The 11,593-nt window shown below is 28.8% G+C and overlaps 1 protein-coding gene across 4 annotated transcripts; it reads right to left on the bottom strand.

Annotated features, from left to right (window-relative positions):
- Positions 1-332: 332 nt before the first annotated feature.
- Positions 333-2,764, bottom strand: LOC105798029 (uncharacterized). 4 transcript variants are annotated; one of them, XM_052620718.1, is made up of 5 exons: positions 2,459-2,764; positions 2,227-2,390; positions 1,741-2,154; positions 1,553-1,660; positions 333-548 (listed from the first exon to the last, which is right to left on the bottom strand). In XM_052620718.1, the coding sequence occupies exons 1-5, from the start codon at positions 2,708-2,710 to the stop codon at positions 440-442; spliced, it is 1,047 nt and encodes a 348-aa protein (XP_052476678.1). In that variant the 5' UTR covers positions 2,711-2,764; the 3' UTR covers positions 333-439. The 4 variants fall into 4 exon arrangements, with proteins under 4 accessions (XP_052476678.1, XP_052476679.1, XP_052476680.1 ...); XM_052620719.1 differs by having other exon boundaries at positions 1,728-2,154; positions 2,459-2,762; XM_052620720.1 differs by having other exon boundaries at positions 1,566-1,660; positions 2,459-2,762.
- Between the last annotated feature and the right edge of the window lie 8,829 nt (positions 2,765-11,593).

The following is an 11,593-nucleotide window of genomic DNA, read 5'->3' as shown; positions in this document are numbered from 1 at the left end:
TTCTAAGTAATATATCATGAGAATTTGCTAACTTGGTTGATCAAGATCATGTTTGTTAATATATAGAGCTTTAATTGAAGGTTTTGGCATAAATCAAGATCAGCCCACTGCTGGCTTATGCATACCAAAGCATTGGTATGTTTGCCTTCAATGACCTGGCTTTACCTCAGGAGAGGCTTGAAGAATGGCGTGAGCTTGGCCAAAGTTTCCAACTCGCAGACCCACAGGGGATGTTAGAAATTTAAATAAAAGTAGGATACGTAAGATATATAATTAAAAAAATAAGAATTAGCATCGATATTATTTTCAGTGCAAGAGGACGTGAGTTCGAGTGTGCTGAAAAACGTATTATCTTTCTATTTTAAGGGTTAAGGAAACACTATGGGTAGTTTTAAGCAGATAAATATTGTGAAATTAGACAATTAACCAGTTGAATTAATTACTCCCTAGTCCCTAAGTAGCGAGGGGCAGTAATAAGATGATAGTTGCCAGCTTCCAGCTTACTCAGCTTCCCAAATTTGTTTTCATATTCCTCAATCAATTCCACCCTGCAAGCACCAATCCATCAGCTGGAATTTCCAAATTAAAAATTTATACAAAAGGAGAGACTTGAACAAAAGAGGTTTAAAATTTATTGACTCCAAAAGCACTTTCAAAAGAAAAACTGTGAAGAAAAAACTGTTTTTGGCTGAAATTTTTAGCTTTTCAAAGTACTCCTGAAAAGGAGAAGCTAAAAATTTTAGCTTTTCCTCTCCCAAAAGCACTTTTGGTGATTAATTACTTTTTCACCCCTCCAATAACATAGTATTTTTCTTTTTTTTTCTTGGTGCTCAATTACAATTGTGTTAAAATCATTAATTAAAAATAAAAAATATTTTTTAAAATACTAATTACAAATATTTAATGGTTATATTTAAATATTTAAAATATAGTTTATATATTCTAATTAAATTTTATAAATAATTAATATTTATTGCTTAAAAATATTTACAATTTATATTTTATATATTAAAATATTAACAACAAGTTATAATAATTTTTTATATTATTACTAAAATATAATAATATTAACTAATTTAAATATTATCTAAATGCATATTTGTTACTTGATAATAACATGTCTAAAATAGACATTTTATTTCTCAAAAGCACTTTTGAGAGCAATGCTAAACACTCAATTTTAAACCAAACTTTTAAAAGCACTTTTCCACAAGTAATTTTAAAAGAAATGAAGAAGTGGCCCTAAAATAAACAATGAGGAATTTAAATGCTTCTTAATACATTAATATTTTAACAAATGGATTTAATGATATAATTGTACCCATCACAGTTTCAAATATATTTATGATAATGGTAAAGAAATATGTTTTACATTAAACATATAATTAAAGAAATTTAATTTCATCATAAACCAAACATAATATACAATAGGGTAAATTAATTCTTAGTGGCTGACAAGTAGTTTATCTTAATTTTTAAGTGATTAATGTGAAAAAGCACTACTATGTGGAGTGACCGAATTAACAAAAAAAAATATTGAAAAATTTTGAACCTTGTTTCCTCACCAGTATGCCAAGCATTGAAATGGATTATATTTGCCATAAATTTCCTCAACATCTTTTCCAATTGTCTGTTTAGAGCAATTTTGCTTGCCATGTACCTAATTAATATGAGCAAGACAATAGGTAAATAATTGAATAAAAAAGAAAAAAAAGAGAGAAGACGACCTGTTTCAAGTGCCTGATAGTTTCAGAATCGGAGGGAATCCTTTGATAAAATCCGACACACATCATAATATTGGAACAGACAAAGGGACCAAAACCTTTGATTTTCAACAACTTTTGATATAAAGTCTCAAAGGATGTTGGATCCGAAGATTGTTCAAGTTTGGCGATGTGATCCTCACGAAGATCCCCCTGGGCAAACATTGTAGCAAGTTGAAGAATACGGGCAGCTCTATACCCAACATTGCACTGTTTTATTAGGTACTTCTCATCCACCCAAGACCATGCTACCAGCTCTTTCCAGCTTGGAAAATTCCCTATATCATCTGAACACTTGGATCTTTTTCGTTTCGAACGAGCATTGCCATCCAATGCTATTTTTGGCTGAAGCAGGCAGAGATCCCGAGCCATGTCCAATGACCTCTTCCAGCTTCAGTATTTTTAATGGATTTAGCATCAAAACTAAGTAATAGAATGGAAGTATTAATTGGAATAACTGAACCTGCAGTTGCAGAGAAGGATGGACTTGACAGCATCTTCGAAAAAGGAAGGGGACCGAAATATTCGACCCAAACCATTCTCCCTCGCCGATGAATGCATTTCTTGAAATTCCGTCACGTCCCTCTCATCTTTCTTTGATATTCTAAGCATTCTTCCAACTTGTTCCTGTATTCATTTATACATAAACGGTATATAAAAGAAAATACTTGAGAAAATTGATATGATATACATACCAAAATAACAGCTTCATCGGCAGAGGAGATGGGGGAGTGATGGACTTGTATAAGGAGGAAAGGGTGATGGAGAGGGTGTGAGATGGTGACGGGAACGGAGCGAGTAGAGTCTGCGAGTCGAAGTGGACGGCGAAGGGATTTAGTGGAAGGGATCCAAAGGTTGGGAGACATCATGAAGAAACCATGATTGCAAACTGCTTTCTCCATGTCGAACCTGCCTGACCACTCCCCTAATGCTAATTTCAATTCCATAAAGCTTCCCTTGAAGGAAGAATGGAATATGAATCCCAAGAGATGCGTTTTAATGATAGTATATATCAATTATGACTCTAAAGTCTAAATACAATGCATTTCAATTAATACCCATTATTTATTTAATTATATTTTTTTCTCAATTTTCACTTCTTTATATAAAATCTAATTTGAAATAGTGAAGGACTAAATTTTCATATATCCCATTGTGGTAAATAACGATGACTCTAAGTTGCATATATATACTAGTTTGTTTGTTTTTTTATCTTAAATTATTATTGTATAAAATATAAAAAAATTTTAAGAAATTGCAACATATATTGTATGCCCAAAAATATAAAAATATCAAATTTATGATCATATTTTGATATCATGCCAAAGATTTAATAATTAAAACGTAATATACCGGTAAATTATAGGATTAGTCACTCAACTATTAACGTGTTTCTATTTTAGTCACACAACTATTAATGCTTTCAATTTAGTAACTAATGTTTTAGATAATTTTTATTCCGGTCACTCACGTTTTAGATCGTTTCTATTTTAATCACTTTCCGTTAAATGGTTAACCAGAGTGATGACGTGACATTTTGTCAACTGATATAATAACACATCTAGTCCTAAATACTTACACATTCTATCAATTTGATCCTAATTCTAAATAACTCAAAAAAATTAATCTTCCACGTTTACAAATTCTATCAATTTGATCCTCAAACATGTTTCCCTAAAATTTAATTAAATAAAAATTTATATTAATTTAAATAAAAATATTTATATTAATATTATATAAAATACAAAACATTCCTCCCCTCCCAAAACCTCCCTACCTTGATCACTTAAAAGGTATGGTTTTGTCAAGGAGAGACTTGATAGGTTGGTGGTCTTGGCTTCTGGAAAATTTTAAAAATTGTAAAGGAGCCATATGGAAAATTTTTTATTTTAGAGGGGACTGGGGTCCCTACTAGCCCCCTAATTTCGCCACTGCATACAACCTGTGAAAGGGCATGAAGTTCACAAGCAAACATCGATGTTGTCTTGAAATTTTCTATTTACAAAACCAAATTCAAAGTAATGTAAACCACAATACAACCACAAGTTTGCTTTGAATCAGATTAGCAATGAAACTCTCAACATAGGGCACAATGCACCCTTTTCATCTGTTGGGACCACTGGTACATCCCGTGGCGCAACAGAATTATTTAGGCGATCCATAGCCAAAAATCCATGTACAATGAACAAATCGAGTTGAAATAGAGTTCAAAATATAGCCTCTTTACTGAAAACGTTGAAAGGATGCTACTGATTCGATGTCAATTCCAAGCCAAAATGAAAACATCCCGGCTTCTACGTAGTCCACCCCGTCAAAAATGAACAACCACTTTCTCTTGAACTTTTCAGAGAGAATTAAAAACGGTTGCTAGACCTTTTAAATTATTAAGTTGATAACTTTAACACACTAAGGGATTATCATCCTTTTATCCTCTTTGATATATCACATATTAAAAAGGAAAACTAGAATTATTCCCTTATTAATAGAGAAGGCAAATGGAAATTAGTTAGAAAGAAGAACCATATTCTTTCCAAAAGAATATAGGATAAAGAATATAGGATTATCCCTTATTAATAAAGAAAGGCAAATGTAAAGTTAGAAAAAGAATTATATTCTTTCTAAAATAATATTAATTTCCATGTCTTTTATATTTTGATGAAATTAATTAATATAATTGTTTATATTAATAAATTCGATAAAATGTATACAATTATTATTTTGTATGAATCAAATTCATATATTAATTATATTCTTTCCAAAAGAATATTAACTTTCATGTCTTTAATATTTTGACCGAAATTAATTAATATAATTATTTAATAAATTCGGTAAAATATATACAATTAATATTTTGTATGAATCAAATCCATATATTAGTTATATTCTTTCCAAAAGAATATTAATTTCTACGTCTTTTATATTTTGACGAAATAAATTAATATAACTGCTTATATTAATAATTTCGATAAAATATATACAATTAATATTTTGTATGAGTCAAATTCATATATTAATTATATTCTTTCCAAAGAATATTAATTTTCATGTCTTTTATATTTTGACCGAAATTAATTTATATAATTGTTTATATTAATAAATTCGGTAAAATATATACAATTAATATTTTGTATGAATCAAATTCATATATTAATTATATTCTTTCCAAAAGAATATTAATTTTCATGTCTTTTATATTTTGACCGAAATTAATTTATATAATTGTTTATATTAATAAATTCGGTAAAATATATACAATTAATATTTTGTATGAATCAAATTCATATATTAATTATATATATGTTTTCTATTTGTGTACAACAAGTTTATACATATAATGTGTTTAATATTTAACTATCAAATTAAATTAATTCAACAATTAATTTAATTCATGTGACAACTAAATACAATAGCAAATGTATTTGGATTCTGTTCGTTTCAACTATAGAGTGTGAACCTATAGGCTCTTGTAACATTGGTAGTAACACTAGAACGTTTTTAACATTACAAGCAATGAGTGACATCTAGCAATGCATCATTCCCATCCAAGTTAGAAGAAGTCGTGATTCGACATAATCTTTCTATGATCATCTTTTCATGTATTATATCTTTTTATCCTTAATATCTAGATTGGACACAAGTCATGGAATAATCACACTTGTATAGTCCAATATCATATTTCTTGATTTTCTGAGCAGACTACAATGAATAAGTGTAATATCTCATATCAAATTATTCGAGCATGGCTATGCATTTCTAGTCTCACTCCACCAAGAGGCCTAAGATATTGCTCCCATTATGTAGGAGGGATAAATCTTATCTTGATCAACCATATCCCACTACATGGATTGTGGTATATCCAACATCAGTCTTTATAGTACAACCTGTTATGGTAGATGTTTTGGTTGTATCAAAATATACGACTCACGATGTTATGATCTCAAGTCTGAGGATCATATACATAGTTGTAACAACTAGTTTTTAGTGGTGTCGAAAATAGTGGTTTTGAGACCACAATTTTGACAATTAAATTATTATTTTAATGTTTATTTAAAGTCTACGGGATTATTTTAAGGTTGTACAAAAATTTCATTAAGAAATTTTGATGTTTAAATGCTTAATTAGGTAAAAAGGACTAAATCGTAAAAGGCATAGAAGTTGAATTCTATTAGTTAAAAGGGCTAAATGGCTTTGGAAAGGAAATTTAATGGACTTGAGTGGTAAATATATCATATTTAGAGTTAGTGGATATGCATGGATACGTTCATTTGAAATTTTTGATGAATAATAAGGTTATAGTAGTAAATTGGTAAATAAAATTAAAAATAAGTAAATAAAAGATAATAGAAAGATGACATCTTCTTCATCTTTGTTTCAAAGCCTAGATAGAAATTAAAGGAGGAGGAGAATTTGGCCAAGGCTTGTCTCACATGCATAGTATGATTTTATGTCCCGTTTTTAATGATTTTTATATTTTTGAGTTTGTTTTAGCTTAATCTAGCTAATCCGGGGGTTAATTTACAAAATTTTTAAAGGTTGAGGGAATTTACATGAATTTTTTTAATGTTTTTTTATGTTATTTGATAGATTATTAATCTTTGTTGTAAAATAAACATGTTCTGTTAAGTGATTTTTATGAATTTCTAAATAGGGATTAAATTGTTAAAAGTATAAATCTATGGGTTTTGTTGTGAATTTTTGGTAATTATGGGTTTTTCAAGGTCCCTTGTAACATTGGTTAAGTTGTATTTAGGCTAAAATGATTTATATTTAAGTTATGAGCTTAAGGACTAAATTGTGAAAAGTCAAAGTATTAGGGGTAATTTTGTAGTTTTTCATAATATGAACTATGGATTAAATTGAATACTAGAAATACTTAATTGAATGAAATTATTTATTTAGATTAAGGTAAACCACAATTGGACTTAAATCTAGGAAAAGCTAAAGCTTCGGAGTAGTTCAACTCTACTACTATGACCCTAGTTATCGAGGTAAGTTCGTATGAACTATAATCGTTTTAATGTTAGCTACATTTACTATTTGCTATTTTGTTTTAATATAAATGGATTTAAACATACATGTATCAATGCTATGATGAACTGACGGATAACGAGTCTCATTTGAACCTTAAGAATTCTTAGGATACAAATGACATGTCATTAGGGATTTCATGTTTCGGGTGCTGGTCTTTAATGTCCTACCGATGGTTGAGGTCCTGTATTTGTTGCTGATTCTCCACAGCTCGTGTGAGCAACATTGTGTAGCTTACATTCCGAACCACAGCTCGTGTGAGCAAACCCATTTCACAGCTTGTGTGAGCATTGATGTAAAGTAAATGTTACGGTTATATAGAAAGGCACACTTATCTTTCGTTCGACTAATCTCGACAACGGATTCTGCCTCAGCCATGGCTACAGTAAGTTCGGTGATTCCTTGCCAATGCAACTCATGTTTTGCCTACGGCTTTAACCCATCTTTGAACCAATAGAATGATTCTTTTTCGCTCAAATAAGAGATTTGATAAATCAGCTCACTGAATTCCCGAACATACTCCTGAACAGTGCCTTGTTACGTAATACAACGCAACTTAGCCCGAGCCTCCTTCTCGGCATACTTTGTGTATCAAATCTCTTTGGAACTTCTCCCAAGTCACAATTTCATTCCCACCATGTTTCTCATCCGTGGACCTACGACGCCACTACAAGAGAGCAACATCAGTAAAATAAATTGAAACAGTGTTTACCTTAATGGCATCACCCTTGATGCTCATCGATCGAAAGTATTGCTCCATTTCTCACAAGAAGTTGTCAACTTCCCTTACGGACCTTGCACCCTTGAACTTCTCCAGTTTGGGAACATCCATTGCCTGTTGCTTCGGTCTCAAAATCAACATCTCATTCCTCAAAGCAGCTTTGTAAATTGTGAGCTCCCCCTTAAGCTCCGTGATTTCCTCATTCATGGATAACACCATAACCTCGAGAGCATCATCCCTCTCTACCAACTTTTCCGTAGTGGATTTGAGTACTCCATTCATCTTTTCTACATTAGAACTAAGAAAATCCAACACAAATTCTCTGAGTTGCTCCTCCATTGAGTCAAACCCATCTGTGCGTTCCTCGACCAACTCGAGCATCTCCCTTATGTCCCTTAGAACTTTTCAAGATTGATCACTCAATTTTCCAAAGCTGACAGCATGTCCCTCGATCGACTTACTTTTCTTGCCCTCCTACGGGCCTCTATTGGCTCATTCTAATTGGTAACTTCTTTCGACATCACAACGGTGCCTCGCAACCAAGGCTCGAATACCACTTGTCACGGGGCTAGAACTTTAGTCTCGCTTTCCATACCAACGATCCTTTCAATACAAATCAGCCTAAATCAGCCTAACCACCAAACAATTGAGGATTCACAAAAAATTCCTCCAAGACACTAATTTATATAACAGAAGCAACACAAATCAAAAGAAACACAAAAGAACAGAAAGCCACAGAAAATAATGCACGAGAGGTGTTTGAATAAATTCTCTCAATTGTATTACTTTCTCTCAAAGAATACAAGAAACAATGAAAGAATGAAATCACAATGGATGATTTTCCAAATGAATGGGAGACTCTCTATTTATAGTTAAGCTCCCCAGAATCGACGGTCTAGATCAAGTTACATCGGCGAACGAGATTAGCCTATCCCTTAAATCAAGGGATTTACAAGATTACATAATCAAATCCAATCTAATCTTATAAGATATGATACCCCTCAATCTTTGAAGATTAGTTTCCCTATTTACCAAGGTAGCCTATGTTGCCATATCTTCATCATTGGGCCACTCAGGTTTTAATCTGCAGGCTTCTCCAACAGCTCTTTGAATCGGGCCAATTCTTGTGGGCTAAATGATCCTCATCTAATCGATAAACCTCTATGGGACGCATCTTGTGCGATGGTCACAGGCTTTGCACTTTGGCCCATAACACTCGAATACACGTCCTCTTACATTAACAACAATACACATACTAATCGAGCTAATACTCAATCAACAAATAAAATATATTTTAAATACACAGTAGTTTATCTATATATTGTAGGTGGAGATATTAAAAATAAAAATTAATAAAATGATTTAATGGATATATGTTTAATGCATGAACCACTAATAAAGGCGTTTTTCAGTACTTAGAACTCATATTTCCCAATCTCCTCCACTATATATAAATAAAGTGAAACAAGAAATTTAAAAATCTTTTAAAATTTTAATTTAATTTTCAAATTTTCTTATTTTTCATTATTTATTAGATATTTTACAATATAAATCATTCTGAAAATATATTCCTCTTGTTCACGTATGTGACTTTCGAATTTTCCTATCAATTTTTGCTTTTACTTATTTTGCATTTTGTAAAATATTATTTTCCGATAATTTGTTTTTGCAAAATCATCAAACAACAAATTTTGTTTCAGAAATATGAACTTTTAGGAACTCTAAAAAAATGAAGGATCCTTTTATGACTACACCTTCATTACATCTCTTGCTACAAAATCACCACTGCCTTTACTAGAATTTTCTTTTAGATAAAAGGATAGTTGTTATTATTATTAAATATAATTTAATAAAAATAAAAATATATAATTTGATAACATTCGTAATATAATTATTTTTATATTTAAAAATTTATTAAATTAAATTAATATTTTGTTTTTATATTTTCTGAGTCCAAATTTTAATTAACTAATCTAGAAATTAATTTTATTTTGTTATTCAAGGTTGTATGAAATAGTATTTGGTGATACCAACGAATAGCTATTACGGAAGGACAACGAATAGGGAAATAATGATCATTTTATTAAACAATCAAACAAAAAGATGATTTACCAGAGAGTGCTGCTGCATTCCCTCCAACTAAACATAGTGTAAGTGTGGGGTCCATTTTTCAAACACGTGGCCTCCAAATCTGCCACTTTTTTAGTGATCGTTTACCTTTTTGATCATTTTCAGTTTACCTCTTATACAATTTGATCCCTAAATCAATTTTAATTAAATTGATTTGATTTTAATTGCATTCAATTTGATCACTGTTATTTTGTTTTTAAATTTAAATTTTTAATCTATATGGTTTTAATTTTTAATGTTACTATATATAAATTTATTTATAGTTAATGATGATTTAGTATAATTATAAAGTAAATTAAAATTCTACCTCACGTGTATGCATACGGAAACCACAAATATAGATCATAAATATGTGCTTAAAAATAACATGTGATAACTAATAAAGCATATTGCTTGAAATTAATTAATAATGACACATGAAATATGTCGAGTTAATTTGTGACACTAAATACATTATGATAGAAATAATAAAGTATGCATAATAAAATTAAAATATTAAAAATAAAGCTTTAACTCAAGTAAATTAAAAGTTTTACTAATGCAATTAATTCGGTTTAAATCTCATCATATGCATATTTTTGTTGGTTTTTCTAAAAATAAAAGACTAGAATACCCTTGAATAGTATAGTTTATTTTAATTATGGAAGGCGATCCGTAATTTTCCTAATTAAATTGGTAACTCAGTTGAGGGTGATACCAACTCATCATAAACGATAAATATATAATACATATAAATTCTATAAAAGGTGGCTTTTATATTAGGTTTATAACTCCTTGATAGTTTATTTTTGCAATTTAGTCTCTAAAAATATTTGAACCCATGGTATTAAACACTTTCTAAATTTTAATTATTTTTATTTCCTACACATATATTTAATAATTAATTTAATCTAGTCCCTCAATTTGATTGTTTTTGTATATTTTTATTTAGCCATTCCTTTAAATTCTAAATTATAGCTTTCATGATTAATTGATTATTAATTAATTATTTTCATAAAATAGACAATCCTTGGTTGGTTTTAAAATAAGAATTTTTACTCTTTGGTTTAATTCAAAAACCTCCTTTTGTAAACATAATATATTTTATTTTAATTTGTTTACTGCCCTTTTAACTATTACAAATAGTCTTAACTTTTTAAAATATTTTATTTATGTAAACTATTAACAAACATTATTTTATTTTTTCTTTCATATTTAAAACTTGAGGCAAAATTTTATAATGGATATTAATTAATAATTGTTTAATAATATTTATTTTTAAAAAATTAAAAGTTAAACAAAAATAATGTTTTTATAATATTTATTTTTTTAAATTGATTCTAATATCAATTATCTTAAACTTAAACAATGTTTTAATTTTGCAATCATTTTATTGATAAAATGTTACAATTTTTTAAAAAACTATTATGAAATAATTAAATATATTAAACATTGATATCATTTTATTTTTACTTTATCAATAATAATTATCAAATTTTAAAGATAAATATAATATATTTTAATTAATACTTACAACCGAACTCATACATTGCACGAGTAAGAAAACTAATAATATATATTACAATAAGTAAAATTTGAAAGAATTAGATAAAATTTTATGTAAGAAAAAAATATAAAATTATCACAAAGGTAAATAATATTATCATAAATATAAATATTATTTAATTATCATAAAAATAAATATTATTTATTTAAATATTTAAATTTGTTATAGTTAGATCATTATAATTTAATTAAAATATAAATTTTGTTTAAAATTTTATTTTTACTTATTTCATTGAATTTAAAATTATGTATTATTTTATTTAAACTTAATTTTAAATTTAAGATAAGTAGATATTTAAAGGGTAAAGTACAAAATAGTCACTTTTGTATGCCTCAGATTACATTTTAGTCACTTATGTTTGAAATATTATGTTTTAGTCACTTACGTTATTGTTTTGTTATGAAG

Source organism: Gossypium raimondii, chromosome 9 (assembly GCF_025698545.1).
Source record: "Gossypium raimondii isolate GPD5lz chromosome 9, ASM2569854v1, whole genome shotgun sequence".
NCBI lineage: Eukaryota > Viridiplantae > Streptophyta > Magnoliopsida > Malvales > Malvaceae > Gossypium > Gossypium raimondii.
The sequence above is the reverse complement of the archived record's forward strand: the minus strand, read 5'-3'. Positions and strand labels throughout refer to the sequence as shown.